The sequence below is a fragment of the Equus caballus genome, chromosome 15, assembly GCF_041296265.1.
Source record: "Equus caballus isolate H_3958 breed thoroughbred chromosome 15, TB-T2T, whole genome shotgun sequence".
Taxonomy (NCBI): Eukaryota; Metazoa; Chordata; class Mammalia; order Perissodactyla; family Equidae; genus Equus; species Equus caballus.
Genome location: NC_091698.1, coordinates 67,228,035 through 67,252,173, shown reverse-complemented (window position 1 = coordinate 67,252,173; position 24,139 = coordinate 67,228,035). Strand labels below are relative to the sequence as shown.

Genomic DNA, 24,139 nt, shown 5'->3' with positions numbered 1-24,139 from the left:
GCTCCTAGACACAGAGGTCTAATTCACTTTTTGTAGTATTGAGTGCAACTTCCATGGGGCCTAGCACAGAGCGTGCACACAGTAAGTGCTCATATGTGTTTGTTGAATGAATGAATACAAGACCAAACAAATGGACTAGATACAGCTGTGGGCCAGCAGGAAGGATGTCTGGCTTCTGCTAGAGGTTGGCTAGTGAATTGCCACGTGACCTTCTCCTTGCTGGTCCTCATTTACCTCCGTCTGCAGAGCCAAGCAAATGCTCCTTCCTTTTGTCTCCCCACTGCCAGGGCATTCCATATGAATGTCTGAGTCAAAGGGGCAGCTCCATGAAGTTTTGCTTCATGTCTTACTTGCAGCAATTGCTAGAACGAGGCTTTTAATATAAACGTGTGCCTGTGCATATTAAATATAAGTTCCTTTTTCTCATCTTCTTGTTAGGAAAATAGATATACTTACAGAAAGGTAACTGATTGTAGAAGGGAGAGGGTTGGCAGTCCATCCAGGAATGGCTGGCTAGGGGCCGGGCCTAATGGCCAGGCTGGCCCCTGTCAATTACCTCTTATCTCCAGGGCAACCTGAAGGAAAAGGATGACCTGGGCAGGGGGCTGTGGAGGGGAGAGGAAGCATCAGTGGAGTTTGCATTATTAGGATGGTGATTAAGGTAGTGCCAAAAAGGAGAGGTTTGCAGAGGCATCATGGGCAGAAGCAAACATCTGGACGCAGCCTTCTTCCCCAGCTGGTCCTGTAGAAAGGGGCCCCTGCAGAAGCAATAGGGGCCACATGGTCCCTTGTCATGAAATGGCTCTTATAATGGTGACACTTTGCATTTGTGGAGCACTTTATGCTTTTCAGAGTTCCCAGCCTCTCAGTTACTTTTCATACAGATCCTGGGAGATAGAGGGAATAATAGCATTATCCCATTTTAGAGATGGGGAAACAGAGGATCTGAGCAAGCAGAGTGACTGCCAGACCCAGAACTAGAGCTCAGACCTCCTAGTTTCTAAATGGGTGCTTTTTCCATACAGCAAGGTGAGTGCTCTGTGGTGAGTGTGGGTTCAAGAACCTGGCTGCTCATTAGAATCACCTGGGGCAAAAAAAAAAATTCCAATGCCCACCTGAGCTCCTTGGACCACTGCAATCAGAATCTGGGGAATCTTGTGGGGTGGCGTGGGGCTTCGGCATCAGTATCTGTTAAAGCTCCCTTGGGAGATTCTAGTGTGCAGCCAGAGTTGGGAACCACGGTCACAGTTAGGACGGTCTCCTAACTCCCCCAGCACTGGTTTCCTCTGCACCCCAGCCTTCCTTCTGCCCCGGCTGTCAGAAAGCGGCCTTGACCCAGTCTGGTCAACCTGCCTACAAGGTCCATTGGTGTCCTGGGATCAGAAGGATGTCACTGTTTTGCAGAGTACCTCCCCAGGGGACCTGCCACCTGGACCCAATCCTGGAAGCTGAAGTCTCCTGGGGCCCCCTGACAGGAGGTGTGAGCAGAGAGCTGGGGAGGCAGGTGGCTCTGACGGACAGAAAGCAAACAGCTCAAAGGGGTGGCAGGCTGCATTTTATTCATCGTTTATTTAAACACCCTTCAAGCCCTCTCTTGAAGTGCTACTCAGAAAAATAAATATATTGTTTACGAAACCCTGCAGGCTTGCCCCGCATGCTCAAAACCCGCTCCTGAGAGAACATGTAGCATAGAAAATGATTTGTAAAGCAAGGGGGAGCTTCCCTAGGGAGGAGGAGGAGAGGGAAGAGGCAGAAAGAAAAGGGGAGAGGGTCTTGGGCTGGGTTAGTGCAGAAATCCCATCGCTCCTCAGCACAAAATGAGCCTGGCTGGGCACGGGGCCTGAGGTGCCAGAGCTGCTCCAGGGGCGAGAGTCCAGGCCCCGAGTCCAAGTTATGAGCCGTCCCGGGGTCGGGGTGGTTTCAGCGTCCCTTCCCCATTTGCCTCCTCACAGAGTGTGGAGCCTGCAGCACCACATGCTGGAACAAAGAAGCCAGCCCCCGCGCCCTTCTGCACTCAGAAGTGCCCTAAGCAGTTTGCCTGGACGTGCTCTCCAGACAGGACGCAGGAGAAATTGTGCTTTTTGTTTGTTAAGAATGTAAAAAGTTACAGTAAGATGGAACCACCTGGCCCACAGCTCCTGTGGTCTGTGCCTCTGTGGCTGCCGTCTGCCTCAGCTCCCCAGAAGCTTCTCCTTTGGCCATGAGGGCTCAGTCCCCGCTTCCCTCAGAGCACTCAGGAAGAAGGCATCTGCCAGGAGGCCTGCCTGAGGGACGGAGCAGCTGGGTAAATTTAGCAGCTATTTCCCAGGGATTGGCTTGGGTTTGGACGCTGGCTTCTGTGTAAAACACAAATTCATGCAAAGTGTACACGAAACTCCCCCAAGGCAGAGAGGAATTTTCCAGGCCCTAGTAGATCTCCAGGGAGTTAAAAATGGGAAGTCTTTCTTCTTAAAGTGGCCCCGACTGGGATTTTTCCTTGGAGAAAGGGGCTGGTAGCTCTTTGTAAGGCTGATGTGTGTGTGTGTGTGTGTGTGTGCATATGTGTGTATGATGCGGATATGTGGTGCTCCTAGGCAAATGCCCAGGACTGTCTGGCATTGTCCACAAGCTGAGGGCATGAGACTGCCTGAGCCTTCTGACTCCTTCTCCAGGCTTAGAGGCTCTGGCATCTGTCAGAGGTCATAGATGCCTGACCACTGGGCCTTATTAGCAAACAAGGACACGGAGCATGGCTTCTTTACTTGCTTTCTCAGCTCTGAGAAGGCTTGGCTGCTGCCAAGACCTTGGCTTCTGTGTGGCCACAGCTGAGTGGCAAGGGCTTCTTAGAGCCTGTGCAGTCTTTATGGGAGCCCCACGGCCCCAGCATGGGCGGGATGAGTGGCGGCCTAAGTTTAGGAAGCAACTCCAGGAGCCTGGGGGAGCTGGAGCCTGCAGTCAGCTATGAGCTGTGGGTCAAACTGGAGACCTCCACATGATGGGAGAGGCCACAACATTTAAGAGAGTGGAGCCCTTTCTTAGCCTGAGGTTCAGAAGAACCTGCACCAAAGAAAGGGGTCCCTATCAATGCCATTGTTCCAGAAGTGATGAGAGGACCCCACCCCTGCTCGCCAAGCTGTCCTATTCTCAGTGCTCACCTGCAAGCAGGATGTCAAACAAGTCCTGTAGGCCTGGGTCCAGGCTCCACCAATCCCCCTGACCTCGGGAGCCAGACTTTTCCTGGGAAGCAGCCCCTGGCCTCTGGGGCACTGAGTCCTTTGGCCTGAGGTGAAGGATGATAATGTGCTGAGATTTGGGGTGGGAGAGGGACCTGGGGAACACGGGCAAAAATACACGCGTGCCACTGGATCCTGCACTACCATTGTACATTGGAGGACTGGTGTTTCTCTGGGAGGTTGGGGAGAGGGAAGGGTCCCTTCCCTGCCCCCTCAAAACATGCTTATGATTCCTTCAGAGGCTCCTTCAAGCTGCCTGCAGTTGCTTCCTTCCAAAGGCAAAGAATAGGAAAAGAAGTGAAAACAGCTAAGGCTGTAGCATGAGCAACTCAGGATAGACTTTAGGAAGCACTGCTGACAGAGAAGACTGCCAAGGAAGGTTTGAGCTTTTCTTCTCTGGAGGCAGGTCCCGTTCCCTCCTGCAGGGCTGGGATTCTGCGCAGTCCTGTGCACTGGTCCGTGGGATCGCCTGGACATCTCTTTGGCCTGTCTAGCTCAGGGAGCCTCCATGGCTGGGCCTTAAGCCTCCCGTGCTGTTCCTGGGGCTCGCTTCCTCTGGGCTGGCTGCTCGTTTGCCTGCTGTTGAGTCCTCACAGTCCAGATGCCTCTATCATGGGGATCTCTACTTCCCCCTCTGTATGGCTCAGATCCCTAAGTTATTTCCCGTTGCCTAGGTGACACCTCTAATTGGATGCCTTTTAATCTTTCCTTCTTTCAAAGGGAGAAAACTGACACTTTTTCTCTAGATCCTGTGAGAGGACCCTGCCCCAGGGAACATGTGCCTCTCAAAGTGTGCGGTCCCTTCCATGTGACTCCCTCCGTGACTGCAGCCATGGCCCAGACGGGAGCCCAGGTGATCCCGGAGCTGGCCTCACTGAGTCCCAGTGGATCCTGGAAGTGTGGCTCTCTGGAAGTCTGCCCTTCAGGATCCAGCAAGACTGACCTCTCTCCTGGCCAGTTCTGCGTCACTGGCTTTACCCCCAGATTAGGGCCTGTTTTTAAAATCCAATCCCAACCCAAATTAGAAATTACCCCCCACCGGCCAAAAAAGAAATGATCCAAATTAGCTGGAGAGTCACCCGGATCCCAACTTAGTTTTTCCTTCCTGCCATGAACTGGAAGGGGAAAGAGGAGGCTGACATTCAAGCCCGACTCTTAATGCTCTGTGTGTGTGTGTGTGTTCATTCCAGGCACAGTGTCTTTCCCTGCAAGGGAGGGGAATTTCACGGCTCTCTATGCGTCTAGGGCAGACGGTGTGAGGTGTCTGGTGCTTTTCTAGACTTCCTGTCAGAGGCTGTATATATCGGTGGGTCACATAGTGTATGACTAGACTCTGGCATTTGTCCTTGGGATTGTCATCTTTTCAGAAGAGAAAAAGGGGCCCAAAGGGTGTTCCTTTACAGTCCGAGAGCCACATCCTTTCAATAAAGGCGGCATCTGGCCTTCCTCCAGGTCAGTGACCCCTACGCCCTCAGAGGGCGACTCTGGGAGAACCTGTCCCCTCAGCCTGAGGACCATCCAGAGCAAAGCTTTAATCCTAAAATTGCTTCCATCCACCGCTTCCCCCAGCTCCCTCCCTCCCGCCTTCCTCCACCTGCAATACAGACTGCGAGTAGCAGAAACAAATTCACTAGACCCTCAGCGGGGGCCAAACTGGGTTTAGAATGGGATGTGTCCCAAACACATCACGGGCCCTGCAGCCAAATTCTCTGACATTTGCAGGAAGGTTGCTTTGGGTTCCTATCGACCCAGGGCGCTGACGCAGAGGAGGAGGAGGCGGAGCGGCAGTGGGGGAGGGGGCTCTGCGCTCAGGTCCTCTAAACCGGGAAAAAGTTGAACTGATCAAAGGGAGTTAAGAAAAAAAGTCCTCACCACCACAAGCAAAAACTCTTGTCTGAGAAGATTCGGACGTTCCTAATAATGAAAAGCCTTCCCGTGGATGACGCTGGTGAAAGAAAGGAGGTTTGGGGGACTCAGAGATGTGCCCCAGCCTCAGAGATCAGCCGGCTGAAGCAGCGCAGGGCTCCGGAGCCGAGCGCTCCCCGGCCTGCAGGTCACCCTGGGCTTTCCCTCATTAAAAGTAGCTGCCCTGTGTGCTGTGCTCAGTGGACTGACTCCAGGCTGAGAACGGCCAGCTAAGCCCCTTACCATTGCAATTTCCAAGTCTCGGGGAAATGCCACAGTGCGCAAGTTGGTGCTGTTTCATCTCATTGCATAATACTACACCATTCTCAGTGTGTAGCGGCTGTTCTATATATACGCATCGGGAGGCAACATATGGCTCTCCCCACCCCCACCTGTCAAAACTGTGACTATATCACTTCTGACGACCAGAAGGAAGCTGCTAGGCTGGGCCAGGATTCTAAATGCTGCGGAGGTAATTCAGAGCCATGAAAAGTTGCACCATATGCTTTGGGGTCGCCGGCTGCTTATGTGCATGGAGACGGGGTTTAGTGCCAGTCTGCAAAACCCAGGGGTGGCACTCTCCTCGCTGCGATATGCACCGGGTGAGGGTCTGGGGTGCCACTTTTTCTCTCCCTGGAGGAGAATCTGCTGGGGCCACGGTTCTCCTAGAGGGGACCCACAAGGAAAACAGGCTCCCCCAAAACCTGCCCTTGATAACATCAGGCCTGGCCAAATAGTGTTTCTTTAAAAAAATTTTTTTTTGGTTTCATTTTATTGGATAGAGATTAAGAAAGCGCCAGGGTCTGAGAGATGGAAAGCAAACCACGCCCAGCGGCACGCCAGCCTGGTGAGGGTCCTTGGCGCTGCCGGGCGGGTGGGCGCGCGGTCTACCTGGAGGCGCTGGTCTCGGCCAGACGGTTGTTCATGATGCCCAGCGCGCCCACGCCGCCCGAGAAGCCGTTCTGGCGCGTGTTGACGCACACGCTGCGCGGGTAGCCGTTGGCCGTCTCCGACAGCTGCTTCTGCAGCAGCGCCAGCGACACCTTGTTGGAGGCCGTGAGGTCGCGCATGGAGATAAGCTCTCCCGACAGGCGGCGGCCCTCGGCGTCGCTGTCGCGGGCCCCGGGTTCGGCGCCAAGCGCGGCCAGGCGGCGGCGCAGCCGGGAGCCCGGGGTGATGGCGTTGCGCCGGGCCAGGGGCGCGCCGGGCGCCGGGCAGCAGCGCGCGCAGCAGCGGCAGCTCAGCTTGCGCAGCATCCAGTTGAGCACCTGCTTGATGAGGATGGAGATGACGTTGAAGAGCGAGTAGATGCAGCACACGCCGAGCAGGATGAAGAGGAAGTTGCCCAGGCGGTAGAGCCCCTGGTTCCGGTAGGCGGCGTGCTGGCTGCTCACCAGGTCCCCGAAGCCGATAGTGCTGAAGGTGACGAAGCAGAAGTAGAGCGAGTCCATGTAGTCCCAGCCCTCCACGCTGGTGTACATGGCCGAGGCGCAGCACGACAGCAGCACGGCGAACAGGCCCAGGATCAGCAGCACGTGGTACACCGAGGGCTTCCAGCCCGCCAGGCAGTCGGCCTCCGAGAGCGCCGAGCCGCGGCGGAAAGTGGCGGGCAGCAGGCCGCTGCGGCGCAGCTGGCGCTCCCGGCAGGCGCGCATGACGAAGGCCAGCAGCGAGATGATGCGCTCCAGGAAGAGGTTGAAGAACAGGATGGTCCCGGCACAGCCGAACAGCCCATAGGCGATGAGGAAGGCCTTCCCGCCCACCGTCGCGGGGGTGGTCATGCCAAAACCTGCGGAGACAGGGCAAGGGTCAGCGAGGTCCTGGCAGGGCAGGTGGTCCCTGCCGGGCCGGGTGGTGAGGAGGGCAGGCGAATGCCAATGCTGACATGGCTCATATCCTGAGCGGCATCACTCAGTGAAATGGTAGATGTGTCTCTCCCTTGGTGTACTAGACACAGTTCCTGATCTTGGCAACTCCTAAACTGACAGAGTTTAGGAGTTGGGGACAGGTCCCTGTCTTGGGGATCTAGAAATCACCCTTGCTCAGACAGTGGCCTAGGGAAAGGTTTGGGCCCACCTGGGTCCTGTGCTGCCGTGTGTCTGGGTTGCTTTTATCCTGGGAGGTCTGCTCTGTGCCTGGGCAGCAGATTATTGCTTTGAACTCATAATTAAGTCTTAACTTACCACTGCTCAAAGCACAGTCTTTTTTTTTTTTTTAAAGATTTTATTTTTTCTTTTTTCGCCCCAGAGCCCCCCAGTACATAGTTGTATATTCTTCGTTGTGGGTCCTTCTAGTTGTGGCATGTGGGACGCTGCCTCAGCGTGGTTTGATGAGCAGTGCCATGTCCGCGCCCAGGATTCGAACCAAGGAAACACTGGGCCGCTTGCAGCGGAGCGCGCGAACTTAACCACTCGACCACGGGGCCAGCCCCTCAAAGCACAGTCTTTAAGGGAGATTCTTTATCAACTGATTTCTGCAGAAGGCTTGGCTTCCTGCCAGCATGCTCGACCCATGCCATCCAGGGCAGCGCAGCTCCGGCCCTCCAACCTGAGCTCTCAGCCTGTTGCTGGCTGTGGTGTCTTTGTGGGACCACGGTTGCCTGACTCTGGTTATGGGAGGGGATTTCACATCTTGGAGAAAGATTCTCTGCCGCTTGGAGTCTGAGCTGAAAATGGGTCACGTGTCTGAGCAGCACCACGGCACCTTTCAACCCGTCTGCAGCAAAAGTTCAGGACATCTCTGTTTAATTCATGCCCAGTATCAGGAGGGTCACCTGTGTGCTGCCAGCGGGGTGGGCCCAGCCCTGGGAAAGGAGTGGCTATTTCCCTAAAAACGCCAGAGGAAATACTCTTTCAGAGTAATTCCTTAAATTTGCATGCGAATCATTTTCTGGATCCCCTGGAGGGAATGCCCAATTGCCTGACATGGTCTTCATCTTATGCTTAATGACTCAAGTTAGGAGAAAATCTTATGATGATGATGCGGGGTCAGTGAGCCCAGGAGTCGAAAGAAAGATTTCTTGGACTCTCAAGATCTGGCAGTAGTGCTCTTTTATTTAGAGAATAGTGTGGAATAGCATGGGGACAGGACCCATGGGCAGGCAGAGCCGCTGCTGCTGCCCCGAGTTGAGGGTTAGGGCTAATTTTATAAGGCATGGGTATGTGAGTCATCTCTTTACAAGACAAAGGAAAGAACATGGAAAAAAAGTTAAAATGGTATCAGTCCAGGTGGGGTCTGGTCATTGGGTGATCCCATGACTTTTAGACAAGAATCAAATCGGATTAAGTAAAGGTCAGAAGCCACCACCCTAAATCAGTTACATGAGATTGCCAGACAGCAACCAACTTAAGTTCTTGCCTTCCCCATTAAGAGTTTCTAGGGACAAGGTCATCTCTCTTCTTCCTGGTACAGAGAGGGAGGCACCTTTTACAGATAGAGATTTACCTTACAAATGTAAATGTGTCCCAACAAAGGCAAGTTCCATTCCCCAGAGCCTCCCTCCCTGTCCCAGTTTATCAAAAGCAATCAGCCCCAAACAATCGCAATGCCAAAGAGACATATCCTGGGGTGGCCAATTTCAGGTCCCTACAAGGTCATCCCCCCTTCCTTCACAAGTGCAAATATCTCTCAAAGAGCAAGCAAATTCCAGTCCTCGGAGCCTGCTGCTCATCTGCAGTTTTAAAAGTAACCAGCCTAAAATCCTCATCAATGATGTTGAGGAAGATGGATTATGCCCCTAGATTCAGAATTTGGCCACAAAAGTGTGAAAAAACCAAACAGTGTAACCAGGAATGGAATAAAGGGATTTTGCTATACTTTAAAGCCAAACTCAAGTTCTTGAATTCATAAAGAAATCAGCTCTGAATCTACGTGGCTACCCGTGGAGTGTGTGTGTGTGTATTTATAGAAAGTCCTGGACTGATAACCCAAGTGTCCAACAACTTAAGTCATTGTCTTTTCATACAAAAAATACTATACAACAAGGAAAGCACGAACCACTGCCACTTGCAACAACAGGGATGAAGCTCACAAAAAGAATGTTAAACAAAGGAAGCTGGACACAAAAGAATATACTCTGGGGGCCAGCCCTGTGGCTGAGTGGTTAAGTTCGAGTGCTCTGCTGCGGCAGCCCAGGGTTTCACTGGTTCGAATCCTGGGCGTGGACATGGCACCACTCATCAGGCCATGCTGAGGCGGCATCCCACATGCCACAACTAGAAGGACCCACAACTAAGAATATACAACTATGTACCAGGTGGCTTTGGGGAGAAAAAGGGAAAAAATAAAAATAAAAAATAAAATCTTAAAAAGAAAGAGAAGTTGATATTAGAATTATAAAAAAAATAGAATATACTCTGTACAATTGCATTTATATAAAACTCAAAACCAGGCAAAACCAAACTACGGTAATTTTTTTAGGGATGCATACTTGGTAAAATTATAAGGAAAAGAGAGGAAGCGATTTCAATAAAAGTCAATTGGGATCTCCTCGGGGAGTGGCAGGAGGTAGCGACTGGGAAGGGACACTGGGGTGCTGGAAATGTTCTGTTGACCTGGGTGGTGGTTTCATGGGTGTTAGTTGTATAATAATTTGTCAAACTGTGTTTTATGAGGTTTTCTTTGTACTCTCACGATAAGGCAAATTTTAGATAATTCCTACACTGTTAGGACTGTAAGGACTTTAATTCTGACCGACCCCTCACTGTGAAGGTGAGGGAGCAGGGGCAGAGGGGGCATGACCTCCAGCTTGTTGGGGACAGACACAATATATGTGTCCTGGCTTCTAGCCGGTGCTTAGACCCTTATACACAACACTGCTTCTCCTCACATAGGGAAACAAAACTGCTAGTAGGGGGATCATTTTGCTAAATTCCTGAAGAACTGGAAAATCCTGAGCCTGGAAAATTAATACTTCGCCTAAGACAGTATTGAATGGGATTTCCCTATTCTTTAGGATTCTCAGCTAAAGTGTCAAAACTAAGAGTGACATGTGGTACGTTAGCCCCCATTCTAGAGAGAAGTTCTAGATACATCTATGCTGGATTACCAAAACAGCAAAACAGGTCTGGCACCTAGCAATCCCCACTATCCACTTCCAGGGGGTTCTGAAAGGCTAGAAATTGTCCAGGGATAACGGAGGATGGTCATGAAGTCGGAGAGCTGTTGTAGTAGAGGGCGCTGTGCATCCTCCACCTGCCCCCAGGCCACGTGGTGGGGGAGGCGGTCAAGAGAACCTCGGGCTGCAGCAAGAGGAGAGGTGGCGGCTCACTTCCCGGCTGGATGCTGGCTGAGCTGCAGACACTGGCAGGCCCAGCCAGGGCCACTGGCGTAGAATATGTTGCGAGTTCCGGGAGAGCCAGTGGTGTCTCCTGGAGTCTGAAGCTGAGTGGGAGAGTTGTCTGGGTGGGAGGCCGACTGGGGCAGCCCACACAGGCAGGATAGGGAAGAGGACAGCAATGGGAGCAGCCTGTACTTCCAGGGCTTGCTGTGTCAAGGTTGTGTGAAAGTGACGTGGGTCAAGTGGACACTGCAGAAGGCAGCCAGATCTGAAGGGACTCTGCCCAAGAGGGGGCTGCCTGCTGGATCAAGGGTGCCCCCACAATAAGAGGCTGAGGAGCAGATGGCTGGGGACAGAATGCGAGGTGGTCACAGGGAGTACCGTGGAGAGGACACCACCTACTCAGGGAATGGTGCAGGACAGTGGTCCCTGTGGAGGGGTCTCCAAAGACCCATAAATAGGCCCCACAAAAAGGCATGTCTGTCCTAACAGTGGGCATTGCAGCCCCACCAGCAAAACCTAAGAAAAGATTATAGTGGGGCCAGTGATGTAAGACCAAGAGCGAACAAACAGACTCCCCCTCCGGCACCGCAGGTCCCTGAGCTGTGGGCCAGGCTCGAGCTGGAGGGAGAGGCTGAGCTTTGATTAGAAGTGAATTTGATTAGATTTTGATTTAGATTGGATTGGACATTTGAGAATGAGTCTCAATTTTAAAACTGCTGGTACTTTCTTTTTGTTAGAAAAAAAAAAACCTATTTGGAAAACTACACAAGATGTCGTTAAGGGATCCAAAGGGGAGTTCTTTAAGAAAATAGAAGACAAGACTATTTCCTGTGTTGGTGCATTTAATAAACTGGTTGCACCTGGATTTACTCTCCACAGTGGCGAAGGCCCACACCTGAGCGTGCCAGCCCCCATGTGCCATCTCACTTCATCTCCACAGCAACCTGAGAGGGGAGGCACACCCCCATTCAGCAGATGAGGAAACTCCGGGCCAAGGGGTTAAGTAGTTGTCAAGGCCCCACCAGCCTAGAAATGGTGGAGCTGAGGCTGAAACCCAGGTCTGCTAGTGTCTAACATCCATGTTCTGTCCACCACCCCAGACTGTCTTCTGAAAGCATCACAGGGCCTCCATTGCTCTTAGAAAACCAAATTGCAGTCCTCCAGGGTGGGCAGGCAGGAGAGCACGTACATGTGGGGAGGGTGGCTGACCCTTAGTCACCACCCCTGTCCCCGAGAGTCCTCTGCCGACTTGCGGCTCTCTTTCCGCTGACCATTGCTGGGAGAGGGGTCACCGCTCCTCCCTGAATGTTCTCACCAAGGTGGACTCATGCCCCTCCCACAGCACAGCTAAGACAAGCAGGGCTATTAAACCAGACTTGAGCCAGAGCTTGGGGACAGCAGGAGGAATGAGACACAGGGGGAACCACTGCTTCTGGCTAACAGTCTGGCTGGCTGCCCACAGGCAGGGTACTCATCTGCCCCTTGAGGTCCCCACAGAACTGCCCCTGCCTGGCCTACCCCCCTGAGGCAATGGCCACATCTTCCACTCTCTGAGAGCATCCTCCGATTCCTCCAAACTCCTCTGTCCGAACTCCTGGCTTCTGCCCGAGGCTCCCCTTTGGAGTCTGGGTTTCTTGTTGAGGAGCTGCCTCTTCCCTTGCTGATGGAGCCCAGAATGAGACCTGTGTCCCACCCACCGTTCTCCGTCCCCACAGGGGCACGGCCTCATCCCACGGCCTCTATAAGGCAGCAGCACCAGGTCTGCACCCAGAAACCCAACGTCCACCCATTCATTCCCTCAGCAAACATTCACCGAGGACCTCATTTGGCATGCCTCGTGCTAGGCTCAGGGATACGGTGGGAAACCAGACAGTCACAGTCCCTGTCCTCAGAGAGTATCGGGGCTGCCTTCTTAGAGGTTTTGTATGGACCCCACCTCTCTGCCGCCCACAGGCCAGGGCACAGCTTTTCCCTGCTGCCCCCACATGGAGGCTGGGCCAGAACTTGTCCTGGGGCCTCTTAATGGCTGTGACTGCAGGCCCCAAATGACACCGAATGCTTGACTGGCTGTGGCACTATCTGTGCAGAACAAAGGGGACAGGCAGATCAGCAGGTTCTCTGACAGCACAGTGGGCACTCAATGCAAGGGTCCCTCTCACTGCCCCAGTGCTTGAGGTCTGGCTCCTGTGCCTGCTTCACGTCCCTGTGCTTTCCTAGGATCGCACTGTCAGCTCAGCTCAGGAGGCGAGGTGGAGGCAGCACGGTCTACCCTCCTTCCCCACCAACACCAACAGGCTCAGGGCTCTGGGGGGTGCGAGGCCCTGGGCTCAGGCTTCTTGCTGAGGGCAGTGGGGGGTCGAGCCTGGTGCTGCTGCCTAGCCAGATGCTTCCCAGAGTGGAGGAGCAGTCCCCCAAGCTCCGGCAATCTGTGGGGAGCCAGGCTGGCTCTGGAGAGGGGCCTTGAAGCTTCAGCCAGAGAAAAGGCAAACCCAGCCACCCTGAGAACCCTCTCCTCCCCCAGTTGCACCCTGCAGAGGCGTAATCTGTCCTCGGGTTCGCACCCAGCCTGTTATTTTGTTTATGCCACAATTGATCTGCCATCCCAGTTTGCAAAGAGCAGACACTGGGGCTTTATTGTGCTGCTCTGACAAAAGCTGTGAAGCTTGTTCCCACAGCCTGTCTGGTGCCGCCTTCGCAATCGGGGCCCTGGTGACAGGCCCTCTGGAGTTCAGCTCAAAGAGCCTGGAAGTGAGATGGGGCAGCCAGCACTGATCTGTATCAGGTACCTCTGGGTGCAGCCTCTGTGCCAGACACTGGACTCGTCCAATCCCCCACCACCCTGGGACGGAGGCACCATCAACCCCAACAATGCAGGCAAGGGCACGGGCAAGGGAGAGGAAGGTACCGGGCTGAGTGACAGTTTGTAAGTGGCCGAGCTGACCCTGAAGCCCTTTCTACTGTGCCAGACAGTTGGAAAGTCTTGGCTCATCACCTCTGGGAGCTTTTCCTGCCGGCTCTGCGGTGTCAACTTGGAGGAGGGGAATATAATTTATAGTACATATATCAGGATATATTTATCAGTATATCAGGGATACTTTTGAGAGTAAAAGGGGCAAGTCTAATAATCACCCCAGGACAGCATGTATAAACCAGGGTTGAACCAAGCCACTGGGATGTATGATTAAAATGCAGATTCTAAGACAGGTGCTGCTCCAGCGTTTATTTAGTGGGTCAGGAGAGGGGTCCAGGAGTCTGCATTTTAACTAATGTCCCTGATGATTCTGACACAAATAGGCTAAAACCCTTCCTTTAAGAGACAACGCTATGGGGCTGACCCCGTGGCCGAGTGGTTAAGTTCGCACGCTCTGCTTTGGCGGCCCAGGGTTTCGCTGGTTCGGATCCTGGGCACGGACATGACACCACTCATCAGGCCATGCTGAGGTGGTGTCCCACATGGCACAACCAGAAGGACCCACAACTAGAATATACCGCTATGTACTGGGGATTTTGGGGAGAACAAGAAGAAGAAGAAAAAGAAAAAAAGATTGGCAACAGATGATAGCTCAAGTGCCAATATTTAAAAAAAAAAAGAAACAATGTTATAAGGTATCCCTGATGACTCTACTGGTTGGAATCTGCCCAGTTTCAAATATTTTGACTTAAGTATCAAGAAACCTAAAACCCTGGTGGTAGACTTTGTACCTGTCCCCTGTCTCCTTAACCACCCCTGCCACCCTCTAAGTGTAGCAGCCAGGCCACTTGAAGAACTGACCCAACTCCAGGGGTGGGGTCCATTAGTCCAGGCCAGTCAGGATAATCCAGTCCCTTACCATGATTGGCTCAAGGATGGGTAAGCCTAAACCAATCAGTGCAAGACATTTCCATGGCTACAGAGATTGGCTCAGGGATGGGCATGTGACACCATTCAGGCCAATCAGAAGAGAGAAGAGTTTCTGGCATAGTTTTTGGGTTAAACGGTTCTCACTCTTTTAAGAGAGCTGCCCTGGATGTGGAGGGAGCAGGAGGTGGCGTCACAGGTGGCTGGCAGCCTTCCGCAGCTGTGAGGAAGCTGACACTACAGAAGGCTGAGTGGAGGTGGCCTGAAAGCAATGAGGCCGTGATGGCCCTAATGAGCTGTCACATCAGACTGGCGCTGCTACCCGACCTACTGCTGGACTTCCAGGTGCGTAAGCCCATAAATCCCTTTTCCTGCTATGCCTTGAGCGACATGCAACCGAACACACTCCAGCCAGTGCCGAGGGTGAAGGGCCTGGTTAAGCACCCCAGTGTCCGGGAAACTGTACCAGACTTGAACTCAAAGGTTTGACTTCTGCTGTGGCCTCCATCAGCCAAGGGAGTGGAGCAAGTCACCAACTTCTCTGAGCCTTGGTTTCTTCATCTGTAAACTGTAAACCTCCCCATGTGAGTGCTCTTTGTAAACTCTAACCCCCGTGCTAGAATGTGCTCCTCAAGATGAGAAAATAGACTCAGTGGGGGGTGAGGGGGAGAGAATTTCCAAGATTAAAAAAAAAAAAGATGGATTAAAGTGAACCAAGTTGATTTACTGTGAGACTTTTGAGAGCGCTTACTGTGTTAATGTGATTTATGAATCCAAGGGGGCAATGTCAACACTGTCCAGTGTTCCCCAAACTAACTTGACCACAGACTGTATTTAATGACCTCGGGTGACTTGAGTGTTTCAAATAATCATCTTTGGGAAATGCTGCACTCTACCCTCATGAAGAATTAAGGATGAGACACTTTAAAAGATTGGCACCTGAGCTAACATCTGTTGCTGATCTTTTTTTTGTTTTTTTGCTTTTTCTCCCCAAATCCCCCCAGTACATAGTTGCATATTTTAGTTGTGGGTCCTTCTGGTTGTGACATGTGGGACACTGCCTCAGCATGGCCTGATGAGTGGTGCCATGTCTGCACCCAGGATCTGAACCGGGGAAACCCTGGGCCGCCGAAGCAGAGTGCACGACCTTCCCACTCGACCATGGGGCCGGCCCAGGATGAGACACTTCGAGAAATGCTTGAGGATCTCCCACATCTTTCAGTCGGCACCCTGACGCCGCAATGCCTAGAACACTGCCTGCTGTGAAGAACGTGCTTGGGCAAGCTTGCTGAGTGAATGAGGAGACTCTCACTCTACTTGTTTGGAGAGGCGATTCTCAAATGAGATTGCCTAGGACCCCCCTGGGGATCTTGTTAGATTCTGGGGTGGGCCTTCCAATTCTGCATATCTAACCTGCTCCCAGGTGATGTCACTGCAGCTGGTCAGTGAACCTTAATTTGAATAGCAAGCACAGATGACTTCCAGTATGAATTACCTTTCAGGGCTTGTCTCTACAATGAGATCGGGAATCCCTTGCAAGTAGAAACCACATCATATTGGCTATTTGGAACTAGGCTGCTCAGGTTTGAATCTTAGGTCTACCACTCACTAGCTGTGTGTCTTTGAGCAAATGTTTTAACCTCTCTGTGCCTCAATTTCCTCATCTGTAAAATGGAAATATTTTCCACCTCAATAATTTTTTGTACTAAATTGAGTTAATATATGCAAAATACTTAGAACAGTACTTATCACATTAATAAGCCCTTAATAAAGGTTTATTATTATTAATCTTTCTATTCTCTACAGGGAACAAGGAAATCTTGTATAAAGTAGGCACTAATCGTTATTTGTTGACTGAATGACTGAAAGTAAAAATGTCAAGAACTTCTCAAGGGCGAGAGTTAAATATCAGAGAGAGTGGGAGCACTGCGGTGCGGGGCCAGCAGGCAGGGACTGGGAAAGGAGTCAGGACTCCTCAGGGAAAATACAGGATGCCCCGTAAACATGAATTTCAGATAAACCACAAGTCATTTTTCAGTATGAGTACATCCCAAACATTGCACGGAACATCCCTACACTAAAAAATGATGCCTCATTTATCTGACTTCCAAATTTAACTGGGCGGCCTGTATTTTTATTTGCTACATCTGGCCACCCTGCCCCGGGCCTCACCTGTCTGCTCGGCATGCTCCTCTGGGAAGCCTTTCCCAACGTCCCCATCTCATCTGATCCTTCCTGACTGGCAGGAGGAGGGAATGACAGCCTTGCTTTAATAATCAAGGAGCTTGAAGCTCACACGAGGCTGGGCCTTGCCCAAGGCCAGGCCAGCAAGGCCTTCCAGTGCCCCTCCGTCTCCAAACAGGGAACAGTGGGAGATGTGGAGTGTGCTGCGGAGTGGAGGGTGGGGCTGCCATGAGGCTGCTGTGTGGCTGGAGCTGAGACACTGACTCTTGGGGAGAAGGACGGAGGCTCCTGACCACGCTCTATGAAGGAGGGCTGGCCACGTGAGAGAGCATCTGGCCAGAGAGACTTCCCTGGGACGTGAGCCTAACCCTGAAACCTCACCATGTCATCCTTCTCCAAATCACTCCCCTGGGGAGAACATCCAACCAGCCTGGATAAGCCCCGAACCTTTTGGGAGAGCTCGGGCTGAAAGGATGGCTGGGAAAAGTCATTAAAGCATTTGGTGACAAGTGAAAACGTGGAGGGGGATAATAATAGCTGACATGGACTGAGCCCTCACTGCTCCAGGCTCTGCACCAAGGCTCCATGTGCATCGATGCATTTCAGCCTCACGACAACTCTATGAGGCACTGGGTCTCATTCATTCTAAGTCACAGCTTCTTTCATTGAATTTTAACATCCCTGAAATCAGGATCCATCTTACAATCAATGGCCTGACATAATTTATTTGGCAGCATTTAAAATTCTTAATGGTATACAAAAGTGGTGCATTTATAATTGATGGTGTCTTGGATTTGATGAATTACAGTGGGAATGATCATCCTCATTTGTGAGATTAATAAAGGGAGTCACATTTAATAGATAAAGACACTGAGGTTAAATAACTTGCCCAGATCACAGACAAGCAAGGGGCAGAGCTCAGATGCGAAGACGGAGGAAGCTGCTTGCGACGTGCTAAAGGAGACAAGCATTTGCACACGGGTTCAGAAGAAGGGGAGGTCGGTTGCTTTCAGCTGGGGCAGCAGTTCTCCACTCTGGCTGCGCAACAGAATCACCTGGGAAACTTAAAACCATCCCCCAGGCCCAGGCACACCCAGACCAGCTTAGGGCAGAATCGGGACCAAGGTCCTCCCGGTGGAGTGACTGGGGAAGACTTATGAAGGAAGAGGTGTTTGTGTTCAGTCTTGAAGGGTGGGCGGGTGGGATTTCGAGAGGGAGGCAGTAGAGGCCTGGGTTTGAGAAAGGCCTGCCCCGCTGGGAGAGTGCTGTGCACAGGGCCGCGTGTGTGAGGGCTCAGTCTGGCTGGGTCCCACACGCAGCTCCGTGCCTGGGCCAAGACACAGTGTTCAGTAACTCTTGCCGATGGAGGGGGTGAACCTGTGGAAGAAGGAAAGGACAAGGCTGGGAGAATTTCCCATCCACCTTGTACTCGGGCTGAACTTACAGGAGCTTTGTGAGAGGGAGAGTATCACTGGCACCTCTAGAAGCTTCTGCAGCAGCCGGCTGCATGCCCTGCCTTGTAGAAACTTACACACTCTGGAAACCTCAAGCTGCAGCAGATAGACTCAGCGAGTCTCCATTCCTGCAGGCCTGGGAAGGGCCAACATCACTTTCCTCTCCAAGGAGAGAGCAGAGGCTGGGAGCAGGGGCTGTAGCGTCAGGCTCTGGGGCCTCCACTTGCTAACAGGCAACTGGGCAACGCAGACCGGTTACTTCTCCCTCTAAGTTGGCCTGATGAGTGCCTACCTCGGAAGCGTGCTGTGAGGAGTAAATGAGGAGGTGGTTCCCACATGCCTCCCACAGTGCCTGGGGCATGTAAGTGCTCAAAGAGGAACGAGCTGGAAAACACCATGGCGAGGCCTGGTCCTCGCAGCACAGCTGAAACGCGTTGTCAGGTGACCATGCCAGGAATGGGCACGCCATGACTAAGAATTTTGGCGGCAAGGAACAGCTGCCATGCACACAGCCAAGACCGACTCTACCCTTGACTTGCTGCCCTTTCACCTCACTGAGCCTCAGTTTCCACGGTGGGTCCAGGGGAGGGGCAGCCTCCCCTCTGGGCTCCCTTCGGGCTCTGTTCCCTGAGCGGGGTGGGAGGCAACACCTTCTCCAGTCCCCAAATGCAGTGTGGCCGCCAGGGGGACACTGGGAGAGGGCGCTGTGGTGGAACAGCTGAGCCCGTGGTTGCGGTATTTGTGGCGCTCGTGGATTTGTCTAAATCACTGTGGGGACCGTTCCCTGGGGCGGCAGCTCTTGGTTTCCTCCTCTCCACGGCCGGGCGGGGCTGGGCTCACGCTCTGTCCTCGACAACCCGGGACAAAGAGGCGCTGGCCAGCAGGACGCGTGGAGAAAGCGGGCCCCTGCCCTGCTCCGGTTGGCCTTTGGCTGGTTCTGTGGGGCCTTTGGGATGGTCTTCTTTGTTTGATGAGGGCAGGAGGGCAGGTGGGGGTGGCTGAGAGCACAGAGGGGCTAGAAAAAGTAGACTGAACCTCACCAGCTGCAGGCTGGCGATTTTTAACATTGGAAAAGTCTGGATAGACTCTGAGCAAGTGGCCCCGAGAACGGGCTCTGAACCTCCACGCTGCTCCCCTCGCAGCGGGGCTGGTTGATCCTCCCCCCAACTCTGCGCTTCATCTGTGGGATGAAGGTTTTCTCTCCTCAACAGAAATCATTCAGCAAAATGAGTTATTAAAAGCCGGTTAACTACTCCTGCCTCCGGGTAGCTCCCGCTTAACAACCTCTCCTGGGGAGCAGCTGTCAAGCTCAGGCCCCGCGAGCTGGAGGGAAGATGACTCATTTACATAGAGCCCGTCCTCGTCCTGCCCCCCCAGATCTGTCCCTGTCTCTCTGATGACTAATCCTTTTCAAGGATGAGATCACCGCCCCTTCTGCCCCCCACAGAAGAGCCGAGCCCTAGCCTCAGCCCTGCATTGTGGGAGAAGACTGAATCCAAGGCCAGGGAAGGCAGGAGCAGTCCCTCATGGGACAAAGGCCTGGCCAACAAGAGCTGGGGTCGGGGCGGTGAGATGAGGAAAGCCCCTTGCCCGCCCTGGCCCCGTTCTTTGCTGTCCCCACCTCAGGGTCCCCACACAGGGCTGTGGTGAGGCACATGCCGCCTCTCAGAAGGGCAAGCAGACCTTGAAAGTGTCAATAAATGTCAACTGAATCAATTTTACCTTAAATCCTATATCATAGAGAAGCAGGGTTTTATTTTTTTTGTTTTTTTTGGGTTTTTTTTGGTGAGGAAGATTGGCCCTGAGCTAACATCTGTGCCAATCTTCCTCTATTCTGTATGTGGGACACTGCCACAGTGTGTGGCTTGATGAGCAATGTGTAGGTCCACGCCTGAGATCTGGACCTGTGAATCCAGGGCCACCGAAGCAGAGTGCACACACTTAACCACTATGCCACCGGGCCAGCGCAGGAGCAGAGTTTTTAAAGGAAATCTATGGTGGTTCTTATAAGGCAAAGACTCCTCCTGCTCTCTCCTGGACAGTTCCAACTCCTCTCCCTCAATTCAGTTTTTACACACCTGGAGAAGCACGCCCTCATCCTGGCCCACATAGCTACAAGCCACATTTAAAGGAGGGCCTCTGAGCCCAGGCAGGGAGAAGACAGAGAGGGAAAGGGGTCGAGGCTCTGAGAAGCTAGATTCCGAGCCCTCAGGGACAACTCACTGATGCACAGAGGCCATTCCTCAAGGATCTAGGTGTATCCAAGGAGCTGTCCCCATGTCCCCAGCACTTGGCCGCCTCCCCCCACCTCTTCTCACAGAAGGCAGCCTGGTTGGCTGCTCCAGAGGAGTGATGAGATGAGAAGCCATGATGAAAACAAACCCACCGTGTAAACTGCACCCAGGGAAGTACTCTAAATGGTCCCCACAGAACCCACAGGGTGGGCCCTGCTGGCCCACTGACATGCCCCCTGCCCTATAGGCTGGTAAACGAGCACAAGGGTCTCTGTCAAGGCCTGTCTGGGTCAGGAGAGACTGGACTTGTGGCCCCTGGACTGAGACTAAGGGGTCAGGAGGGGACCCCTCCTCCAAACGGGGCGGGGGCTGGTTCCTACTGCCATGGAGCTCTCAGCTGCATGCAGGGAAGGGAGGCTGATCACCAGCCACAGGAAGTGAGGGATGGAGGGGCTGGACTTGTGGAGCCCCGACCCCCTGCCTGGCACTCTGCTTGTGCTTTCACATATGTAGCTCCAGGGCAATTTCTGGAGGAGGTGCTTCTGGTCCTCATTCAGGTGAGGAAGCCCAGGCTCAGAGAGGTAAGGGAAAGAGTGAAAGACCACCACCAGCACACAGGTCCAATCCCCACACCCACGGCTCCTTCCATCCCACTCTTCAGGCCTGACTCAGCCTTCGGTTCAGAGAATGTAACTGTGATTTCGCTTGGAAACATGCAAACGATGGTACCATGCCTGGGGACTTGCTGTGGCCAAAGTGCCTGCCCCAGGTCTGTGGTGTGAGTGCACCAGACCCCAAGTGACAAGGGGATGAAAGCTGGGACTCAGCGGTGTTAAGGACCTTGTCCAGGATCACAGAAAATGGCACAACCAGGATTCCAACTCGGGTCTGCCCGACTGAAAATCCCTCATTCTTCCACCTCACAGCCTTGCCTTTGGCCACCTCACCCCACTCAAGAGAGGCCCCGATGACTTGGGACCCTCCTTCTGATCTGTTCTGCCCATTGTCCCAGATCAACTGTATCAGCTCTGCCAAGATCACCCTCCTGCTCAAGCCACACCAAGCTCCCAATTGACAGGAGGTTCTGGCATTTCTTAGACTGGTGTTCAAGGCCCTGACCCACTTTTCTAGGGGCATCTCCCCTCCTGGAACCTTCATCTTCAGGTCCTCAGGTCCCTGACTTTTCACACACACATGTTCATTCGCCAAGTGTTTACTGAAAGCCTGCTCTGTGTCAGGCGTGGTGGGGAGATGGCGAGAGCAGATGGACACAGTCCCAGCCTGACAGAACCTGGTGTCCAGCAGACGCACCACGAACATTCTCTCTTCCATGCCTCTGCACCCACCGCTCCCCCGCCTTCCAAGGTCTGCGACAATCACCTCCTTTTCTCTTCACCCAGCTGAATCCCGTCAGCACCTGGCAGCACTTCTAGCTCATCAGGCATTTAGTTATGAGCTGGTTTTGATGCTACTGTCCCAGAGCATCACTTACCCCTTTGTGTCCTTCAGTGTTGCCTGGCCAGTGGGGACACGGCCATGCCTTAGCTTTCCTCGCCCCCTCTATAAAGCAGGTGCGCAGAGAACAGCTGCTAAATTCCTGATGGAAATGGCAGTTTGCTTGGTGATCCCAGCAGGGACCATTCCAGAAACATGGTTTCCGTGGTAGTTTTAGTTAATTCATCTAACATGTTTCTGAGACCTGCTGTGTGCCAGGCCTGGGGCAGGGGAGGCAACACTGTGATGTATAATATTGTCCATGCCCCACCCCCCCCCAGCCCAACAGCCAACAGGAACATATCTGCAGCCAAACAAAATTGAGTTTATTGACTCGTTGTGACAAGGGAGACTACACGCCGTGGGGAGCTGTGGGCATCTCAGCCAGCGGGGACCACAGAGGACTCACCGAGGACTCGGGCTTGAGTTAGGTGGCTGGGAGGCGGCGCTCCAGGAAGCAGAGCCTGGCTCTGGATTGGATGCTGCCAGGGAGCAGGGATGATTCCAGGATTGGGGATTGTAATAACTCTTGCTATAAGGTGGGATAATGAAGCAGGGCCAAAGCTGGGATTGGTAAAGCAGCAGCAGTGGCTTACGTGAACCAGATGGGGGAATCGGGTCATTTTTGTGGTCTGGACGATGCTCTTATTTGGTCTGTGCTCAGACATGACTACGGGTGAGGGGTCCTACTTGTCTCTCACTCCATCATGGTCATAAACTGGCCTCGTTGGATGCAGGTGTCCTGCGGAACTGCTTCTGTTCAACATCAGGACACCCTAGTCTAGCTGTGAGGGCAGGGCCAGCTCCCGGCTCTCAGGGGCTGCTTCTGTCTTTCTCAAAATGGTTGTGGACTCGCTGGTCCATGCCAGCATTTTATTGGATGCCATTCATCTTTTTTTTTTTTTAAAAGAAATTCCCTCCAAGTCTTCCCATTTATTTGGCTATATATATCTCCGTGTGTGTGTTTGTACACACATATATTCAATTCTATAAGTGGACCGTACCTCTAAGTTGTGGAAATATGGGTGATTTTTATTTCATTTTTCTTCTGTATGCTTCTATAAATATTTCACATTTCCTATGTTATAAATCTGGTAGTTACTACTCTTGAAACCGTAACTTTTCTCCCAAAAAGCATTGTTTTAAAATTTATAAATAAATGAATAAGATACGGCCCCTATACTCAAGAGAATGACTATAAAACCCTATGAAAGTGACAGCATGGGTAATGTCATAGGAAGCCAGGAAATGAGAGAAGAGGCCTGGGAGGGCTTCCCAGAGGAGGTGCCACTGGCTGAGAAGTAAAGATGCATTAGCCAAACAGGTGGAGGTGGTGGGGGGAGTCAGGGAGGGCTGGGCAGGGACACGGGTTCAGGGGCCCTGTGGATAAGACTTCTCAGGGAGCATGTACAGTACGGGAACGAGGGCCCCTGGGGAACCCCAGCATTTAAAGGGCAGAGAATAGGAGCCTGTGAAGGAGACTTTCATTCAATCAACAAACATTTACTGAGGGCCTACGACGTGCCAGGCATTGTGCTAGGCCCTTGGGAGTCATCAATGATACAAACAGACAAAGTTCCCAGCTCTCACAAGGAGACAGACAATAAACTACAAACATCATACACAAGTCAACTATCTGGGATGTTAGAAAGCGATGAGGGCTATGGAAAGAAAAAGAGAAAAAGAGCTGGCTAACGGGGTGGGGAGTGCCATGGGGTGGGAGGAGGCAGGCTGCAGTACTGAGTGGGGTGGGTCAGGGCGGGCCTCGTTAAGGAAGTAACGTTTGATGAAGGACTGCAAAGAGGTCTCGTGTGGGGTAAGAGTGTTGCAGGCCAGTCACCGCCAGAGCAAAGGCCCTGAGGCAGGGGAGCTGGAGGTGGAGGAGAAGAGAAGAGGGAAAATGAAAGAAAACATGGAACAAAGAGATTAGACAGCAAATCTCTCCTGGGCACTCTCAGGGAAAAGTTTAAGTTACACAGATGGCCCATCATTTGATTTTATCACTCCCATCTGATATTAGCATGAGAGATAAACAGATAAGCCAGTGGTTTTATAAAAAGAGGAAGAAATATAATAAATATTCAAGTAGATTCAAGGGACGATGGAGACACTGAATATAACTGATAACTGTCTTTTTCCCTGTCAGCAGAATCTCATGTCATTTTAGAAGGAATTAGGATTATAAGAACAACCATCAACATTTTAAATAGTTCTGGACAGTGTGTAGAAAAAATTTTTATGTCTTATCATATTTAGTCATCACTATAAAACAAGAAAGAGAATGTCATCATTGTCCCCATCTTATTGGCAAGGAAATTGAATCCACGGGGGATAACGTGACATATGTGGCATCTGACTTCCTGAATTCTCAGCCAGAATTTGTACTCCTCTAGCTCAATCTCCTCTCTCAAGCCTACAATCTTTTAATTATAACAAGGGAAATATTTGAGGGCATACCAGTTTGTATTTTGCACTTAGTGTTTACATGCGCTCGATCAATGTTTACATGACAGTAACAACAAAAAAAGTGTCTGTCT

The 24,139-nt window shown here is 52.2% G+C and overlaps 1 protein-coding gene across 1 annotated transcript in view; it reads right to left on the bottom strand.

Moving 5' to 3' along the window:
- Positions 1–1,538: 1,538 nt before the first annotated feature.
- Positions 1,539–24,139, bottom strand: part of KCNK12 (potassium two pore domain channel subfamily K member 12) — a 52,766-nt gene continuing 30,165 nt past the window's right edge. Inside the window, exon 2 of the mRNA XM_023619125.2 lies at positions 1,539–6,906. Coding sequence (XP_023474893.2) covers positions 6,005–6,906 — 902 coding nt within the window. The 3' untranslated portion in view covers positions 1,539–6,004. The remainder of the gene's footprint in view (positions 6,907–24,139) is intronic.